The sequence below is a fragment of the Elgaria multicarinata genome, chromosome 1 (assembly GCF_023053635.1).
Source record: "Elgaria multicarinata webbii isolate HBS135686 ecotype San Diego chromosome 1, rElgMul1.1.pri, whole genome shotgun sequence".
Classification (NCBI taxonomy): Eukaryota; Metazoa; Chordata; class Lepidosauria; order Squamata; family Anguidae; genus Elgaria; species Elgaria multicarinata.
The window spans coordinates 153458837-153479900 of record NC_086171.1 but is presented as its reverse complement, the minus strand read 5'-3'; the positions used below and the strand labels follow the sequence as shown (position 1 = coordinate 153479900).

Sequence of the window (21064 nt, the reverse complement as noted above, 5' to 3'; positions counted from 1 at the left end):
CCCTTCCCATCCAACTCATTTTCTAGTACTTACTATAAAACATTAGTGCTATTTTAACTGTACATATATGTTCATTTCAACATGAAAGCACATTGTATGAGACAGATCCATTGGAAGCCAATGGGCACAGTCGGAAGGATGAAGGCAGTTTTGTTTCAAAAGTCATTATATGGTATTTCAAGTGAAATAACTCTATTGTTAAGCATGTATAGGTGAAATGAAAAGGATGCCCAAAGTAAGTAACTGTATTTCAGTAGTGAAGGCATTAGAAAGGATCATAATGAAGCCCAAAGGGGAAAGAACAAGAGGTGTGATGTGCAAGCTGCCCCTCTCCTGGTCTTGTGTATCTGTGGAAAGCAAGAGTGAATTAAAAGACACATTCTTATTTGCTGTTTATTTCTAAAAGCATTCAACAACTAAAACAAAATTCCCACATAAGTTTCCAAGTAATAACTCAATTGTCATTTTGTTGCCCTTTCCAAGCAAAGTAATTTATGCAATGGAAGGCAGAAGCTCAATGAACATTTGTGAGAATAAAGTCTTCCTGCTTCGGATCCCCCTTAAAATGTAATGTGGTTAACTTGAACTTTTCTACACTTCAAAGAAAGTAAGCCCAACCTCATTCTAATTATCTCCTAGCACAGGAATGAGAAACCTGAGACCCTCCAGATGTTGATGGACTACAACTCCCATCATCCCTGACCATTAGCCATGCCAGCTGGAGCATATGGGAGTTTTAGTACAACATCTGGAAGGCCACAGTTTCCCCAAATATGTCCTAGCCGATGATAAACAGCAAAGATTTCCCATGGGTCAAATGCAGCTGTCAAAAGTCAAGAGAGTTCTAATTCCAGAATCATAAATGAACTCTCTTGTGTGCTCCACAGAGAAGCTTAAAGTCTTCAGTATAGCCAGCAATAACTGTAGTGAGCATCTCTGTGCTTGATTTGGAGGTCTATTCCTCTTCTAGCTGCAGACTTTTTCTTAGAAAGTACTCAAATCTTCATCGTCCCTCGAACGCTTAATTCCTGCTGAATTCTTCAAAGCACTGCTACCCCTCCCTCACAGCGGCTGGTGATCATGTTAGCAATTTCAGTCCATGTATCCATATGTGGGTTATAAACCTCCACAGAATCTGAAGTTACTGGGGCAGCTGAATCATAGCTAGCAGTTCTGCCTCCTGTGGCATAAAGGAGGCCATTCACAGCTACAACACATACTCCAGCTCTTGGGGCCTTCATTGAAGCAACTTCGACCCATTTCTCCTGATGATTAAAAACAAGGACAAGCAAATTATGTTGTCTATGCAGTATATACCTCTCAAGAGAAGAGTCTTAAATCTACTATTAGCAAATATAAGAAGTTTGATAGGACAAGCTATGCCAAATTGTCCATTCAGTGCTTTCTTACTGGTGCAGTGACAATCTAATTTACATTACCGACCAACTATAGAACCAAGAAGTGACTATTCAAATTAATGAATCCAATGTAAAATTTGAGTGATGGAATAGGCAATATCAATATTTATATAAGGGCAAGGGTGGTTGGATGGAGAGACTACATGACTGCCATAAGAACCAGCCAATCTGCTCTCTGCACAGTCAGCTATGTCAGTCCCAAAATGACTGAGTAAAAATCCATAGCTGGTTCATTTGTCCAGCTATATACATCTGTACACATATAGATAACCTTTTACAACAAGCAGATTCAGTTACACTGGGGAGAATAAAATAATAGACCATTGAAAGATGATTTGAAGACATTTACAGTTAACTAAACAAAACTACTAAAAAGCAGCATAAAGAAAAATGAACAGGCCTTGTAAGACAATCCTACCTCTTCAAAAGAGTATTTCTCAACAGTTGGAAGGGAATCTTGAGTCTCATTCCATCCTCCAACAGCATAGATACAGTCATTCAGAGCAGCTACACCCAGGTATGCCCTTCTGGTACCCATTTCAGGAAGTGCAGACCAACGCCTAGATATTGGGTTATAGACCTCCACAGAACACAGTTCTATTCCTTCATTGCCAATGCCCCCAACAACATAAATTAAACCTGGAAACAAGGATTTTCTATTAAGTGCGAGCCATTTGAATATGGTTGGTGATAAAGGAACTTAAAGGAAATATGAAGTACTGACTCCAATCCACATCCCAGTTATTCCTAAGAATATTAATGGTACCCAGTTTGCTGTGGCTTGTGATGTCATGCGAGTCCAGGTGGCAGGTTGCGTGAGATTTGAGGGTTAGACAAGCCTTGGCTTGATTTAGGGTTGTCTAACTCGCAAACAACCTCTGCTGCCTGGGTTTGTGACATACCACAAAAAGCCAGTTGCCCACATGCACCATGCAAAAATGGCATCCATGGGTGCCCAGAATGACACGACAACCCACAGAGATAAATTAAGCCACCACAGTAAATTAAGCCACTGTGGGCTGTTGTGACATGCGAACAAGCCAGTGTGTATAGCACAATGTTTTGCACCTGGAAATGTAATACTTATGCGAGACAGAAATACAATAGCACTGCATGCACTATGTGGAATATGTCTGTGCTGAACTAATGAGCATCTATTTAATATTGCCTGTGACATAAATAGCAATGTGTGACAATAATCCAATATCCGAGTCCACTCACCTTGCATTTCACAGCAACCAAAATTGTAGCGTGGTACAACCATGCTGCCCACCACTTCCCAATTATTCTCATCAGGATCGAAACGTTCAATCGAGGTGCCAATCTCTGCTCCAACCCAGCCTCCTGCAAACCAGAGTAAGCAAGCAGGTAAGGAATACAGTGCAGAGTGAATAGCTCACCATGTGCCTGAAGCAACCATATGTGTGTGGTTGGGTTAAAAAGACTGTCTAAAGTAAGCAAGAGAACAAAGGATTCTAGAATATTAGACTCCAAAAGTATGGTTTCATTAACTAAGGGCACAATCGTACGCATGTTTAGACTGAAAAAGATCCTATAACTCCTAGCCATTCCCCAACCAGGACATTTTTCTATCTAAACATGCATTGGATTGTGCTCTAAAGCATCTAAATAGCAGCCAGAATAGTTTTATGGCTGCACTCATTTTTATTTTCCTGGCAAGTGTTACATCATCGTTGTATTTTATTTTTTAAGCATCTATTTATTTTTTATTTATTGCATTTTTATACCACCCAACAACTGGGTGGTTTAGAAAAATTAAAACCATGGAAACCATTCAAATTATAAAACAAACAGTATAAAAGCATAATAACATACAATATAAAAACACAACCAGGATAAAATCGAGCAACAATGCAGAATTTAATACAGATTTAAAATACAAATTTAGAACAGCAACGTTAAAATTAAGTTAATAGTCTGTTAAAATGCTGAGAAAATAGATGTATTTGGTGCTGTACAACCCTAATTTAAAAAAGTTAATGCACTGCAGGCAACCTGGTAAAAGAAACTATACAGTGAATAAGTTGGCAGTGAGGGAGTTCTCAGCTAAGTCATCAGCAAGTATTCCTGTCCTTGGTTTTTCTAGCATGCTGACTAGGGAATGCTGGGAGTTGTAGGACTTTTCTCTATCTAAATATGTATAGGATCGCACCTTTAAAGACCCTATTAGGTAGTGGTCATCATCATAAATATTCTGGCAATATACCCAGCACAAATGAAATACTGTTTCTAGCTTAAGGGACATATTGATTTGGAGGTCAAAGGACTTGCCAAATGCATAGATGGTCCCATAACAGGCACACACTCCTAGTCCACAACGAGGATGGTTCATGGAAGCTACAGCTGCCCACTGCTTAGTAATAGGATCATACCGTTCGGCACAGTCAAAAATCATGGAGTCTTTTTCACCTTGGAAGAGAGGAAAGGACACAGAGAAGTTAACTATCTTTTGTATAGTAGGTCATCAAGATAAAGCTCAACCAATTGCAGAATAATGGCTCATCAATCTGAGTGTCTTAATATAGGTCACACGTTGCCAGACCTAAGGCCCTCTCCATGCCACAATGCACAATTACTAAACAGGCTCAGAAATTCTTTACCAAAGACAACCATGAAGGGAACAATGATCAGTTTAATCAAAACTGGTAGTCATACTCTATTCCCAAAATACAATTTCTCCAGTATAAATAAATTATATGTCATGCCATTTTATATATGTAATAAGCAGTAATTACATTTGTGAAAAATTCAAAATATTTTGGAAATAATGGAGGGCTAAACTGGTAAAAGGAAGGAAATGCAGTATGTGGCTGGCACAGTCATGGCAGGAGAATGGCTAATAGGAGCCATGGGGAGAGACAAAAATCACTCAATGCCAGAGTTTTGAGCCTGGGACTGTCTGTGTGCAAAACACTTTCCTTTGTACACCAGACCCTCCTAAGAACCATTGAGCCCGAAAGCAGAGCTATGCTGTCTCAGTTACAGTTGCTAAGGATGAGGTCAAATTCCTGCCAGAAATGAAAGCTGTATTTTGAACGTGGTGGTGATGGTGGTGGGGGAAACCCTCAGAAAATGGAAATATTCAGTGATAGCTAAGGGCTTCTTGTCTCCAGACTTCTGCAGTTGTGTGATATGGAAAAGTTTTCCAAATTCTGTTAATTGTTGAGGCATTCATTCACGAACTACTAGGGTTTGGCAGGATATTCAGCAAAAGGATCCCCTGGCCACCTCCAGTGAGCTGCTCTTGAGGTGTTATCAAACTGTAAGATTTCCAAGACAAGAATTAGAGTCTGAATCCTACTGGTACTAGGCAGCTTTCTATGCTCCCTCAAACCCACAGGAAACAGTTGTTACTGAATGGAAACAAGTAAAGCCAGAGTGGAACAGCGCTTAGAGTGGGATTCTGGAGACCCAGATTCTAGTCCCCATTTGGCCACAAAGCTCACTGGGTAATTTTGGCCCAGTCACCGACTCTCAGTCTAACCTACCTCACAGGGTTGTTGTGAGGATAAAATGGAGAGGAGGAGGATCATGTAAGCCACTATGGGTTCATTGCAAGAGGAAAAAAGATGGGACATAAATGTAACAATGACAATGATGCATGAGTTCAGTAAGAAACAGCCTGTTCCCCCCCACACCCAGAGATTCTTCAGCCTTACCTCCAATAGCATAGACCATTCCTCCCACGACTGCAACTCCCAATCCACTGCGAGCCTGGTGTAAGGAAGACACAGTAGTCCAGTACTGACTGAAAGTGTCAAAACGCTCCACACAGCTGAGAGCTCTGCTGTCACTCCAACGGCCTCCCTGCAATCGAGTGTATCCACCTATTCAAGAAGCAGAGATAGAAGAAATTATGAGCTGCTCCACAGGCATTTGCCTAGTACAGCCCTCCCCAACTTGCTGCCCTCCAGATATTTTGGACTTTAACTTCCATCATCCCCAGCCAGCATGGTCAATGGTCAGGATACTGGGAGTTGCAGTCCACATCATCTAGAGGTCTCTAAGCTGGGGGAGGTTGTAGCAGTTCAGGTTTTGTAGACATCTTAAAGCTAACAAGGATCCCTACCGACTGCATAAAGGTACTTCCTGGCTTTCCTCCGAGGACGTGCTTTAGCTGCCTGCAGGAAACTGCTAACCTTGCTCTCTTTGGGAGATTTACACACTTCACAGTATTCTTTTAAGAGGGTTTGAAGGGCCACTCGGAGACTGAAATCAGGAATACCTTGGGAGGAAAAAAAATGGAAATATTCAGTGATAGCCAATCTACAAATAAACCAGGTGAGTTTTGAGTGATTAAATTTTCATTGATTGGTTGGTTTGGGTCAGAGCTTGTCTCTGTCAAAAAAAAAGTACATATTTTGAAAAAACACACACCAATAAACTCATATATTAAATTACATCTCACTTTCCTCCTACCCCAACCATTAAATATCAACATAAAGTAAAAACAAACAAAAAAACATTGCAGCCCTTTTGGGAAATATTGAGGGTGAGAATTAATTGAGTCTGCAGGAAAAAATGTTTCCTAGATTGCTAATGCAGTTGGATCTATCATTAATGACCTTTGTAAGAACTAACAGAGGCAGGTTAAAAATGTAGAAGTTAGAACTATATTCCTTTAATACGTAAGTCACACTTTCTCACCTATCAGTATTCACTCTCCTGAAGTCACCTGCCTTACCTCTCCTCTTGACCAGACTGTATTTCATGTTTTCCTCCAGATGGGAACATATCCAGTGCTTCCCTGCCTGTGAAAAGTGAAATGCCACCACATTCTGCATCACGTTGCTGGCTATTTTTACTCATAGCTGTAAAACTCTAAATAATTACAGCATTATCATGGGTTCCAATGTGGCAGTGCTTTAATGTAATGGTAAATGGTAGCCACTACACCAGTGTTTCAGAGGGAAAGTGTTGGACTGGGAGTCGGGAGATCTGGGTTCTAGTCTCCACTCGGCCATGGAAACCCACTGGGTGGCTTTGGGCCAGTCAGACTCTCAGCCCAACCTACCTCACAGGGTTGTTGTTGTGAGGATAAAATGGAGAAGAGGAGGATTATGTACGCCACCTTGGGTTCCTTGGAGGAAAAAAGGCGGGATATAAATATAATAATAATAATAATAATAATAATAATAATAATAATTCCATTATAGTAATAGCTAGTAGGTGGTTATATTTATATGTGCTAAGCCTTCACAAATCAGTCCAGAGCCCACATTGGATTACTGAGTGATTAGTGATAAAAGTACAGATTCAAATACTACCATTCGCTCAGTTACCTTCTATGTACTTCAAGAGTCTTTGTGGAGGTAGCAATGGAAATCTAACTGTATCCAGTATTTCCACAACATGTTTCTTCCGTCTTCCCAGATCCTTTAGAATCCATTGCATTGCAGCAATGAACACCTGGTACTCATCTTCTATGCTCAGCTCCTCACTTCGCAAGATCTTAATAAGCTGGTCTTTTGTCAGGGCCAGGAATTCCTCCCCATTCTGGATGTCTAAGAAGTGGGCATGGATATAATTCTCTGTGAATTCTAACAGATCATGACAGGCAATTTGCTCAGAGAACTGAAAGAGTCCAATGCAGTTTGTAGGATCAATCTGGCCCTTTAGAAATTCACAGCAAAGGTCCACCACTTCTGTGAGCTGAAACATGTCTGCTGCCACAATCAACTCCTGGACGTTACTCTCCCCAATGCTGACTATGCCTGAATGCAGAAGGGAGACAGATTTTCAATTGGTATGAAATCTTGCCAACATAACAGCATATGGTTTGTCCACAAAAATTGTGACTGTCCCTTGAAGAATATGAACATAGATGACTGACACATTATCAATATCTTAGAGGGGAACCCACAACAATTAAAATAAGGAATTAGTTAAGAAATGGTAAACACAGGCACATTTTTCACATCTACTTAACCAGTTAGCTATATAAAACTGACAATAAAACAGCCATTGTTATACTAACATACCACTAGCTCTAGTATATTCAGGAGTTGTAACTGGACAGTAAACCTATATCTCAATTGTATCTTCAAACTGCAGACAGCTCATAAGTTTGAATGCTTCTCCATATTGCTACACAAATACCTGCACATAGAAAATTTACGTTTCAGAGGGAAAGCTAAACTAGAATCTTTCTCTCCAGTACGCTGGCTGTCAATGTATATGGAAGAGCTTTCAGTCATGCGAGTCTCCCAGTTGAACTCTGAAGTGCTGCAGCCTGGGCTCAGATTTACCCCCTCACCTATGATTCGTGAGAACAAGATGGCCTTGTTCAGACAGCACGCTAAGCCATGATGGTTAAGCATTTTGAGCTAACCATAATGGATTAGTATGTCATGTGAATGGCATTTTTCCTAACCTTGGTGGCTACATAACCACGGTTTAACCAGGCTCACTAACTACTTGCTGCAAAAGGGTCAACGACCCTAACCATGGCTTAGTGTGTTGTCTGAACACACCCAACCTGTCACGTCCTGTGCAGGACGATAAATTCTGCATTCCCCACATCTACAGTAGCTTCTAGCATAAAGAAGAAAAAACCATCATTACTATTTATTTATATCCTTTTCCCTCCAATATGAATCACAAACTGTGTAACAACAAAATCATACAAAATACAATACTATCAAATAAAATATCAAAAAGACATTATGAAAAATTATCTAACCATAAAAATATTACAATGAACTTATGAATATACTTGCAATTCAGTTGGTTAATAAATACATAAATATATTGAACAAATAAGGGATAATAAAATAAAGCCCGTATTTCAACCAAAAATACATATTTAATTCCCACTTCAGCAGCCAATATATTAAGCTGTTTGAAAGTACCATTAAAAGAGACAAATCACCCTAGAACCAATGGAAAAACTAGACAGAACCCATTATTTATTTAAAACATTTCTTGGCCGCCTTTCAGGGCAGAAGTCCTCCCAAGGCAGCTTACAACAATAAAATACATAAAAGTTAAAATATTAAAAGCGATAAAACCAATAAAAGAGCAATGAAAACAATAAAATACAACAATAATACCAGCAATAACAACAATGACAATAATAGCAACAACAGCAGTCATATCAAGAGAAGCCCATGGCAAAATAATATGTTTTCAACACCTTAGAAACTTGCAATGACGGAGCATAGCAGACCTCCAATGGCAACTTATTCCAAAGGTGTGGGGCCACTGCAGAGAAAACCCTCTCACGTGTGATCACCCACCTCATTGCTCTCACAGATGGGCAAATGAGAAGGGCCTCTGTTTCTGATCTTAAAGTATGGGCAGGCTGCTTTGAATTGAGCTTAGAAACACACTAGTAACCATTGCAGCTGGCACAATATAGGCATTATGTGCTCAAATTGCTTCACCCCCACCAATACTTGCACGGCCGCATTCTGCACCAGCTGAAGTTTCTGAATCATCTTAAAAGACAACCCCACGTACAGTGCATTACAGTAATCCAGCCTGGACATCACTACTGCATACAGTTGTGTGAAAAAGAAAGTACACCCTCTTGGAATTGTATGATTTTACATATCAGGACATAATAATCATCTGTTCCTTAGCAGGTCTAAAAATTAGTTAAATACAACCTCAGATGAACAAAAACACATGACATATTACACCGTGTCATGATTTATTTAACTCTCATTTGTTTACTAATGAAAACTCTCTGACAAACTGGTGGCTGTGTGTGGGGATGTCTGTGAAATAGTCAGCGGTAAGGAGTAAAACAGCAAATACTAACTGAATCAAGACATTAGATTCATAAGCTCCCATGTTATTAAGCCATTGCCACAAAGCATAACAAGAAATTAATTTACCTGTGTAAATAAAGTCCAGGAGAATGTGAAAGATGTCAGCATCCACACCCAGGATCCGCACAACATCCTTTGAAGACTCTTGCATCCCTCCCGCAAACAGGGCTGTAAAGTAAGGACTGCTCGCAGCCAAGACAAGTCGGTGGACCTTGAATACTTCCTCTCCAACCTGGAGCTGCACATCACAGAAATGCTGCCCACATCTCATCTTATTGATCTGGGCCAATATGAGATGAGCATGTCTGTCTGCCAAGAAAGGGAACTCACTTGTGCTGGGACAGGCCACACAAGCCATGACAGGGTCACAGAGAAAGTGAGTGACCGATGCCCATTGCCCCCAAAGATGACCTAGGAAGGACAAGAAATACTTTGAAAGTTACAGATCTGATTACAGAGTCAGTGCTGAACATGAGTTACAATAATGCATCTCTTTAATTTGACTAAAAACATTTCCAGATACCATCAATTCAGATTTCAAATGTAGTAATGGTCCCAGGTCTGATTTTACTGTAGAGAAAGTGATACGAAAAGGTAGGTGGTGATTACATTTCCTTCAGGATTTTCCTACCATTAATTCCCATCCACCCTGACTTCTCTCTACATGTCTTGGCAGGCCCATTTGATAAACATGTTCTAAGTATTGGTATGTTTTGTTAATATCTTGATTACCCAGTATAAGGATGTTTAAACAAACAAATATCTTAGCTGACAGAGAAAAGAGTTATAGTGGGTCAGAAAGATTGCCAATTCTTTCACCCAAAAGGAAGGTAGTGACATACACCTAACAGACAAGCATACTCTCAGATAAGTTACTCAACACCCTTTTAAAGATTCATATCATAACTCCTCCTCTAGAGGATTACAAATGCCCCCCTTTTTAAAAACTTTTCAGCTCTAAGACGTTGCTAACAAGTCATTTTTTTCAGGCCAATTCTAACCACATAGACATCTATCTAATGTCAATGAGCCAATTTCAAGTGTGTATATATAGGATTCAGCCCTAACCTATTCGTAATACGAGGGACGTAACGGGCATAACAGAAAGCAGCATTTGCCATCTCTGTTCAGATACAAGGAAAGCCAGAAAATACAATTACGATTTATTTTATGTTTTACTTCAGGGACGATAGTAGGGAAATACCCATTTGCATGCGCGCACACACAAATGATCTTCAGAATGGGAATAAGATGTCAGGAGAGGAAGAGGCAGACACGGTGGCCATTTTTCAAAATATCTATTTCTTTAAATAATAAACAAATAAATGAATGAATGGGCTCAAGGCTCCCTCCAGAAAGGGGCCAGGCCCCGCGCGTTCCGCCTGCGGTCGATTGTCCGGCTGCAGGAAGCCGGGACATTGCGGTTGCAGAGCCCGGCTGGACCGAGCGACGGCGTTGCGAGAGACGTTTAAAAAGAATTAATTAAAAAGCAAGCAAACAAGAAACCCCCAATCCTCGGCTGCCTCGGAAGTAAACGAACGGCCACCCACCGACCCAGCCCTAGGAAACGCCCGTGCGCTTGCACCTACCGCTGGAGGCGCGGTTGCCGGTAGTAGGTGGGAGACGAGGGGCCGGCCCGGACCCCGGAGGGGGAGGAGTCAGGCGGCGGAGCGGAGCGCGCACGTGACAGGACGCGAGGCAAAGGCTGGCGGGCTGGGCCTGGGTTGTCGTTCAGTCAGTTTCAGCCCAGCGAGGGAGCGCTCCTGGGTGGTGATGAGGCAGAAGTGTTATAAAACTCAGGTGTTTTTTTTTCAGAGGGAGGGATTGGTAGCTGCAGGTGGCAATAGTCACGAATTACCACGAATTGAAGTCTCTTAACCTAATATTTTTAATTTTCTTGAATACTTGTTAAATTGAGCCGGTATTGGGCTGGGAGTTGGGAGATCTGGGTTCTAGTCACCACTCGGCCATGGACTCTCAGCCCAGCCTACCTCACAGGGTTGTTGTTGTGAGGATAGAATGGAGAGGAGGAGGATTATGTACACTGCCTTGGGTTCCTTGGAGGAAAAAAGGCGGGATTTAAAATAAATATTCTCTCCCTAAGGTGTGTTTGGCCTCTCCGTAAGGAACACAGTTCGTGGGCACCTTGTCCAGGCAGCTTTTGATCTCTTTGTGAGGGTCACAGTTTTCACTCCTTCCCCGCCCCCCCAGAGGTTACAGTCTGTAGTTTGCACATTTTTCACCTTGAATTGCATTGATTGTTAGAAGATTTCTTTTTCCCATTTTAGGTTTTCTAATAGTTTTTTTTTTTTTTTTAATAAGGACTGGTTCTCAGAAAACACCTTTCTGCTAGGCTGCATAAATCCAAGGCCAGTCCTGGTGTGATGGATTATCATTCCAAGGATCAAACTTATCTGAATGCATATGAAACTGTTAATTCTGCAAGCATAGAAAGCCCCTTAGTTGTTTTCAGGTTTGTTAAGGAGAGCAAACATATCAGACATCTAGCCTGGCACAAGTTTAGTAGTCTTACTAGTTACTTAATAGTGATATTTTGCTAACAAAGTTTATTTCTTCTCAGATTGTTGTGCAGTGGTAATAGGGAAAATTATTCGCTACAGTCACTGGTTCAGTCACCAACTGTACCTCATAACTGTACCTGCATGTGCCAAAATATGTCTGGTTTGGCACTTCGTCTTTAAGGTATGCAGTCTTTTACATAATTTCTTGTGAAGCAAATATGACCACTGCTACTTTGAAAAGATAATGAGTGTGTTGAAATACTTTGATATGGTTATAAATAATATGGGTTTCTCTATTTGACATGTTAAGGGAGCAGTTGTACGCATGTTTAGACAGAAAAAAGTCTTACAAGTCCCAGCATGGATGACTGGAGAAATACTGGAAGTTTTAGGACTTTATTCTGTCTAAACATGTGCAGGATTGTACCCTAAGATAAGGAAAGATTATAGAAGAGCATTCTGATGTTCCCTGAATTAAGGATTTCTACAGATCATGTGTTCCAAGTAATGCCTTGTGCAGTTTTTGAAGGGAAGTATATAGGTATACCACAGCATAAGTGAAATGTATTTTTGGATATGAGCCTGCTGAAGATTATGTACACTATTTTTCAGTCCTTTATACTTGAACCAATTCTCTCCTTACCTGCATTGTTCTCAGATGCCATAGGCTGTTCATTGACATTTACTGGAAGCCCAATCCAGGCAAGAGAAATGCATTGGGCACTGTACATCCACAGCAGAAGGCCATTGGGAGTGTCAGGCTCTGCACTGATTCTGTAGACTCCACCTAACAGTCTGCATACTTTAGGTGTTCAGGAGTGCACACACGCATCCCAATACAACAAGCCCTGGCAGTATTTGTAGGGGTTCCACTAAGGTAACATTTCTGGCTCATAACCCAACCCCCATCATCTCCACCTACCCTCACATAATGGAGACATGGATACAAATGTTGATGGAAAAACACTTTGAATGTGACCAAAGACAAATCCCCCTTTTTATGTTCAAGGTAAGAACTCTGGCATTCAAAACAGTTTCTGAGGCTCAGTCATAGCTCACATTTTGCCCTGTAATAATTAGGCTTAAGCTTACAAAGTGGTTCCTAATGTATCTATTATAAGTTACAGTTTACTTAACTGAGTTGGTCTGGAGATACGAAATATTTAAAGACAGAGCCTTGTGGATTAAGTTGGGTGAGAGGGACAGTGGCACTACCTTCTTCGTTTCCAGTCTGCAATTCAAGGTCCCCGCTGCCCCCTCCACATTCCGAACAACCTTTGCATCCCCCAGTTTCCGGCATCAGAGAAATGGAGAAGAAGCGCTCATTCATTGTGTTGCTGGATGGGAGATTACAGTGTGCAAGGGGTGGAACAGGGAGTGAGAGAGAAGTGCATTTGCACATTGCAGGATGTATTTATTTATTTATTACATTTATATCCTGCCTTTTTTCCTCCAAGGAACCCATAATCCTCCTCCTCTCCATGTTATCCTCACAACAACCCTGTGATGTAGGTCGGGCCCAAAGTCACCCAGTGAGTTTCCGGGTTCGAGTGGGGACTAGAACCCGGATCTCCCGACTCTCAGTCCAACACCTTAGCCACTACACCACACTGGCTTTGGATTTGTTGCCTCCCCCCGCCCCCGGCCACCACCACCACTGTAGAGGAGTAGAGAAGGTGAGAAGTGAATGTGAGTGTGTTTTCATTTATTAATTTTTCAACATTTGTATGTCACCGTATAACAGAAAGTTCTCTGGGTAGCCCACAATACAGATAAAAACAGTTTAAAACTGCTTTGCCTTTGTCAATAGTAGGGCTGGCCCTGCCTGTACATACAGACATGCCCACTTATTGTTAGGAGATGTATAGAAGTCAAGCCTCAAAATAAATAGGCCTCTATATACATCTCTTTATAACTTGTGGGCATATCTGGAGAATATCAAGAAGTGGTTTCTGTGCTAAACCAGTGTTTGTTGGCAGTAATGGATTGGATGAGGGCGAACAAATTGAAGCTTAATCCAGATAAGACAGAGGTGCTCCTGGTCAGTCGAAAGGCAGATCAGGGAATAGGGATTCAGTTTGTGTTGGATGGGGTTACACTCCCCCTGAAGACACAGGTCCGCAGCTTGGGTGTACTTCTGGATTCAGCCCTGAGCCTGGATGCCCAGGTTTCGGCGGTGGCCAGGAGTGCATTTGCACAGTTAAAGCTAGTGCACCACCTGCGCCCGTTCCTAGAGATGTCTGACTTGGCCATGGTGACACATGCCTTAGTTACATCCTGATTGGATTACTGTAACACACTCTACGTGGGGCTGCCTTTGAAGAGTGTTCGGAAACTCCAGCTGGTTCAAAGAGCTGCAGCCAGATGGTTGCTGGTTACAGGGAGCACACAACTCTCCTGTTAAAACAGCTCCACTGGCTTCCAGTCTGTTTCTGGGCACAATTCAAAGTGCCTATAAAGCCCTATATGGCTCGGGTCCAGGTTATTTGAAAGAACATATTCTCCCTTATAAGCCTGCCCATGCTTTAAGATCTGGAGAAGCCCTTCTTTCAGTCCCACCATCTTCACAGGCGCGCTTGGTGGGAACACGGGAGAGGGCCTTCTCTGTGGCTGCTCCAGTGCTCTGGAACTCTGTTTCCGGGGAAGCTAGGCTGGCTCCCTCCTTGATGGGCTTTTGGAAGCAGGTTAAAACTTTTTTGTTCCAGCAGGCCTTTGGAAAATAATCTGGCCCTCCATCTATGTTAATGTCTTATAATTTTGTTGTGTATTTTAAACGTTTATGGTTTTGTTCCCCCCCCCCCCCCATGTATGTTTTAAACTTTGTAAGGCCGCCTTGAGGCCCAGCATTGGGCAAAAGGCAGGATACAAACAAATATAATAATAATAATAATAATAATAATAATAATAATAATAATAATAGATTTTTTTGTAGAAAATTTCTGTTTTTCTGTGATTTCCTATTCCTGCGATTCTATCTTCCCTGATCTAGTGGCCTCCAGAGGTTCCTGATTTCAACTCCCAACAACCCGAAACAATATGAGTAATAGTTGGGGATGGTTGGAATTGTGGTCCAGGGCATCTAGAGGTTACCAGATTGGGGAATACTGCCTGTGTATACTCACCATCTAACAATGGTCCTCTGCTTATGTTTTACTGCATTGTTCTGGTTTGTAGCTACTATTGTTTGTGAGTTTTTAGTACTGTGTAGACCCAATATTTTACTGCTGGTGCTTTTATTAAATTTTTGTTGTTGTATTACTGTATCCATCTATTTTATTGTTGTGAGCCACCTTGGGATGACTCCTGCTCTGAAAGACAACTTAGAAATATTTTAAATAAATATGGGCGCAATCCTCTGCATGTTTAGACAGAAAAAGTCCTACAACTCCCAGCTTGCCCCATCCAGTTAAATTCCTAAATAAGTATGAATTTAATAAAATTTAATTAAAAAGTATGAATAAAATTAAATTATTTTGGATCAATGTGTCTGCAGAATATCACATTCCTTTTATCAATACAAACTCCTTTTTAAAGCAAAGAATTTAACTGTTTTTGAAATACAAAAGATCGCATGCCTTTGGAATGCACACTTGTAATAGAGCCTACTCACAACTGTTTGAAATTTGACTGTTGTTTGGAGTATTTTACAACCCAGTGTCACATTTACAAAGAAAGGGTTTTGTTAGACTGCAAATTAAACCAGCAGAGGAAAATCTTTATAATTTTTCTAAATAATACGATAGGTGGATGCTTCCAGCAGGGGGCACAACTGCAGCATATTTTAAATATAGTGGTCCATATAGCAGATGAATTAATAATTGTGAAAGTAGCTGCCCCTTACGCCTGGAATGCTCTTCCAGAACATTTGAGAACTACAAGTTCAACCGCAGCTTTTAAAGCTCAGCTAAAAACTTTTCTTTTTCCTAAAGCTTTTAAAACTTGATTTTGTTCTGACTTTTATACTGCCTGTTTGGTGCATTCTCTTCCCCTCCTTATTGTTTTATTATGATTTTATTAGAATGTAAGCCTATGCGGCAGAGTCTTGCTATTTATTGTTTTACTCTATACAGCACCATGTACATTGATGGTGCTATATAAATAAATAATAATAATAATAATAATGATCTTATTATAAAGAAGTTGCAAATGCAGGTTTTGGGGCTGATTTCATTAACTAAAATATTTTCCCATATGTTAGTTGTGGTATAATAGGCATCATACCAGGAATAACCTCATAGCAGAACTGTGTGTGTGGAGTCTTCTGTTTCAAGCTCATGGAATAGGGTTTCTTCAATTTACTAGTGCAAAAACATACCAGAAGAGTGACAGAGTGCAGTTCTATTGTATTTCTATGAACCAAACTTTGTGCAGGCAGCCATCATCACTGTCCCCATAGCCACACTCCAAAGGAGAGTCCAAAAATGCAGGTGGCTATGTTGATCCATATCTGTACATTTATGTGTTCAGTACTCCCCTTTATTAGGATCAGCTGATTAGGATATTCTATATAAAAGGCAGTGTAAGTATTAGCATGTTGGACTTTGGCTGGAGAGTTCTGGGTTCTCATCCCTGATCTTTATTTATCATGTATTATTCCTTTCTGTTTCAAGCAATTCATTTTATTTATTGCATTTCTATTCTGCCCAACAGCCAAAGCTTTCTGGGCAGTTTCCAAAAATTAAAAACCTAAAAGTATAATGTAGTAACATAATATAAAAAACATTATGTACAAAAAATAAAATAATTTTAACAACAATAGGAAATCGCAGGACCCATTAAAAACCATGCCAGATGCCTAGGAGCATACGAAGGTCTTAACCTGGCATCAAAAAGATGATAGTGTTGGTGCTCAATGGCGAGAATGCTCTATAACCTGGGGCCACCTCCTCTCCTTTATTCCCATACTCCAAACCTCCCTCAGACAAGGTACATGGAGAAGGGCCTCAGATGATAATCAAGTAGATTCATACTTGGAGAGGCCCTCTATCAGATACTGCAGTTCTAGGCTTTTTGATACTTAATTCTTGTTTGGCATATTTTGCTTCCTTTGCATTTGTGCTTTTGGGCACCTCCCCAATGCTTGGGGCTTGGATTGAAAGACATCGTTCTATAAATGTTTGAGTTATGAGAGTAAATCGCCCCCTATCAATGGACATTCTCTGTGCCTGTGATCTTCAGTTTGTGCCCATATTGTCAGCAAGCCCAACAAAATCATTCATCACACCTCCAGGCTCTATTATGGGAGCATCACAGGCTGCCAGTATTATTATTATTATTATTATTATTATTATTATTATTATTATTATTATTATAGCACCAACAATGTACTTGGTGCTGTACAAAATATACAAATAAAACAGCGATACCCTGCCTAGAGGCTTACAATCTAAAATCACATTAAAACATATGAAGGGGGGGAAGGGGTTCACAAAGCAGAAATAAGAGAAAAATCATAGTAATAAGAACAGTAAATCAAGCTAAAATACTCTTCAGTAATGTCACTGAAGAGCAGCCGTCACCGATCCTTCATTCCGTATTTAAATTCTAAGGCTGCATAGAATCCAGTGAAGCTGCTTGTTTTTATGAGTAAACATCCTGAACACTGCTTGTCAAATTTCAGTGTTATATTGTACCAGTACATCTCATCATTTCCCCCTTGGGAACGATCATCTTATTGAGAAGAAAAACATGAACAAGAGAATTAACTCAAGCGTCTGTGTAATGAATTCATCACAGCTGTATAGTGAGAGAAGACCCGAAGGCTCAAGTCTGCCAAGTGTTCAGTGTGTTTCCATTCCAACGGCAGAGCCCAAGGTAATCCAGGGACACAAGCAGGGCTTAGAGTTAACGGGGTGTGGTCCCACACTGCAACAGCTGCAGAGGCATTTTGCAGAGTAATAGCAGAAAAAGAGGAAACTGTACACACTCCTTTCTTGGGATGAACATTTGTCATAACTATACCTAACTTTCCATTTCAAAATCCACATTTAGGCAATACATTGTTTAGGATCAACCAAAATTTCATGACATAGTAAGCAAACTTTGTTTTTTCTTGCAGCAAGAGCCTTTCCTCCTCCAGCTAGGGTCAAGTTCTTTACTATGGCCTCCATGTAGAAGCTCCTAGATACAGCCCCGAAGGGCTGTATTTCCCGTGGTGGCAATAATGTGCAAGATGGACTGCCACCACATGGATTGTTGAGAATTTCCTTGACAACACCAAGAATGTACAACAGCTCATCCTTGACCACAAGTACTCCCATCACAGGGAACACATCACCAAAAATGTATGTCCAAGTGGCTAGTGACAGGGTTGGTATCACTACCTGGCATCCTTGGGCAGTTGCTGGGACCCTAGTGCCCTGGCAGAGTCCACTGTTGATGCCTGCACTTGGCCACTAGGAAGCTGGATCTATTTAAATTTCCCGCAATGACCTCAATGTAGCATTGTTCCGGGGAATGTGAGTCATTTAAGTGTCAGCTAGACCCAGCTAAGTAGTGTTGCTCTGGTGCCCACCTTCACTGTCAGGTAAGCCTACCAGAATCCAACAGTGGAAGAAGGATCCCACCAGAAAGCACTCTGTTGACAGTTTTCTCAAACCTGGAGTTATTTCTGGCTGGTAATGAGGCATGTTTTACCCACTGTGGTTGTACATGGCAGCAGCATTGTATAGTATCCTGAGTTGTTCTGAAACCTGTTTGGGTAATGAAAATCCTGGGATCCCAAGATTTCTTGCTGACATGGAAGGTCCCACTCTAGCAGGTTTTCAGCTCACACACACAGCAGGGGGCAGGGGGATTCCTTGAAACCCAAAGAGATAGAATTGGTAAAAAAAAAAATAGGGAGACTTGGCACTCATTTTTCACAAGCATTAATAGGAGTGTATGCAATGCTGGGACTCCAGCTTCCCATACAGCCTTTTGGATGAATGCTCTTACCTAAGATATTAGACTCATTCAGTACTTTGCTAAGTGAAAGTGCAGCCTTGGATTTGTATTGCTTAGAAATCTATTGCTCTGTTATATTATGGAACTTGATGTTACTTTAATAAAAGCGGTTTGTTTTGTTTTTAAATAGGGAAGTCAGCATTTCCAGGAACTACAGAGAAGCAACTATTCTTTCACCCATTCCACCCCTTGAAGAACTCATTTCACCTCCTAAAGGAAACCATTATGGTGATAAAAATTACTTATGTTGGCAAGATTTGGGCATGTTAAACTGTCCACCTTCATGTTTCTAAGGCATAGTTATTATCCTTGTGTGTTCTTCTCTGCCACAACCAGCAGAGATGCCAGTTACATTTTTCCTTTCTTCAGGACTTGGAAGGATTGTGAATATTTTGTGTCCTATTATCTTGGAATCCTACCCCATCTCCCAGCCAATTTGAGATGTTATCTTGTTACAAGGCAGAAATGTTTCCTTAAGTTACTGTAGACATGATCTCAGTCATTCTTTACACTTTCTCCACTGGCATTTCATTAGCCCTCTCTTTTACACCCTCTTTGAGGACTTCACCACTATTCATTGGCCCTGACGGCAAGGAACTGATGACCTTTGCAAAGGGCAGAAAATATTCCCTGGGAAAAGGCAGAATGTAGCCCATCATTGCCTGTAGCTGCCAAGACCAGGTAACATGTAAGCTGACTGCATTTTGAAACCCCAACAGCATTTTGAAACAAAAGAAATCTAGGAGCCATGTACATTTTAGGGATTCAGCTTGGTCTTCAAACTTTGTGAAATAATGTAGAAACAAATGCCTTTCTACACATAGTGTTCATATGATTAGTGTTCTGATGCCCCTTCTATATTTCAGCCTTAGCTCCCAATGTACAAGGTTCCATAAGGCAGGGATGGGCAGAAACTGATCACCAGATGTATTAGACTTCAACTCAGAGCATTCTTGACCATTGGCCATGCTGGCAGAGGCTTCTGGGAGTTGAAGTCTCAAAATTTGCTAGCTAGTTCTTCTCTCAGTTATACTGGCAAAGGATGCCATAGAAAAAGTGATTTGGATGGATTCAAGCATTTCCATCAATATAAAAGTGATTAATGACACAGATGAAATGTTAAATTAAATTTGATCAGTGTGTGTGTGTGTTTTGTTAGTAGGACATTGGAACACAATCTGCACATTCTGATTTAATTTGGTGGTGGAACAGGTATGCTAAAGTAGAAGTTGCCTGATGTGACATTTCTGGGGATCTTCGGGTAGGATCTCTGGCAGGTAAAAGCTCATAGAATTCTTACCACGTTGCAGGGAATGAATAAAGAACAAAGCATTCACGTTTCATATTCATACAGCACAATCCTTTCCTGTTAGCGTTGTTTAATGAGCAGGCATACAAAAGCTGTACCTTGCTTTGACAATATAGAGATTCCTACTTCCCCAGAAACTGATGATTGCCACATCAGTTTTGCAAATGAGTTATAAATCGGTTATCTATATGCAATCCTTCCCCCTGCCCCACCTAAGTTGCTTTACAGGAAATTAATAATCTCCAAGCTGTGCCTTCATTACAGATACCCTTTGTACAATAAAACGAATATTTCTAGTGGTGTAGTTTCCCCCAAGACCCCATTTAGATGCCAATGGAAATGGAGGGAGCTCAGTACATCTGGAAATGGGGTTTTAATTGTGGCTCTGTATTATGTCTCTGACAGAATATACGTCTTTGTTTTTAAAGTTTATCATCAATCACCTAACAACTTTTATCTACCAAATGTTCTTACCTCTGTTCCATCAATGCAAGAGGTTATGAACATAAATCTCTGTGTATGTGTGAAACAATGAGAGAGTACATAGCTTGTCACCCTTATGTGACTATATCCAAGGTGTCTGTGTTTCCAGCAGAAAGACACACATGCACACATTGAAACTCACTAGGCCTGCATCAGGAGCACTCTCAGTTCCAAAATAAATTTGACCTACGAAATGAACAAAACCAGACATCTAGGGAAATAATCTAGAGGGTTTCAATTAACAAAACTGACAGGGTTCATCCATTCCTCCTTTTTTAAAATTCAATTGTACAGGAACTACCTTATCAGCCTGACTGGGATTTCAGACATTTTCCTTCTAGGAGAACCTGTTCGGAAATGGGTCAGATCATGTGTTCCTAGCAGGAATAGTCCACAGAACAGCACAAGAACACAGCCTGCACAGGTTATCGGTAAAATCCCAGAAAGCAAATTATTGCTAAGAATTTTATCAGTGAAGGCAAACAGAACTCTAGACCCAATTGAGGGTTAAAATCCAGCAAATCCATCCAAAGGTAGCAGACAAGAACCTGTAGGTTTCCCCCCTACTTCCTTACATACTGTTGCTGGGAG

The 21064-nt window shown here is 40.8% G+C and overlaps 1 protein-coding gene across 3 annotated transcripts; it reads right to left on the bottom strand.

The window, feature by feature from the left end:
- Nucleotides 1–375: 375 nt before the first annotated feature.
- IPP (intracisternal A particle-promoted polypeptide) lies at nt 376–10872 on the bottom strand. Of its 3 annotated transcripts, none has more exons than XM_063139507.1 (9): nt 10800–10872; nt 9281–9625; nt 6722–7153; nt 5509–5664; nt 5099–5266; nt 3711–3848; nt 2640–2762; nt 1837–2057; nt 376–1265 (listed from the first exon to the last, which is right to left on the bottom strand). In XM_063139507.1, the coding sequence occupies exons 2-9, from the start codon at nt 9570–9572 to the stop codon at nt 1041–1043; spliced, it is 1755 nt and encodes a 584-aa protein (XP_062995577.1). In that variant the 5' UTR covers nt 9573–9625; nt 10800–10872; the 3' UTR covers nt 376–1040. The 3 variants fall into 3 exon arrangements, with proteins under 3 accessions (XP_062995577.1, XP_062995585.1, XP_062995592.1); XM_063139515.1 differs by having other exon boundaries at nt 10804–10855; XM_063139522.1 differs by lacking the exon at nt 1837–2057 and having other exon boundaries at nt 1080–1265.
- Between the last annotated feature and the right edge of the window lie 10192 nt (nt 10873–21064).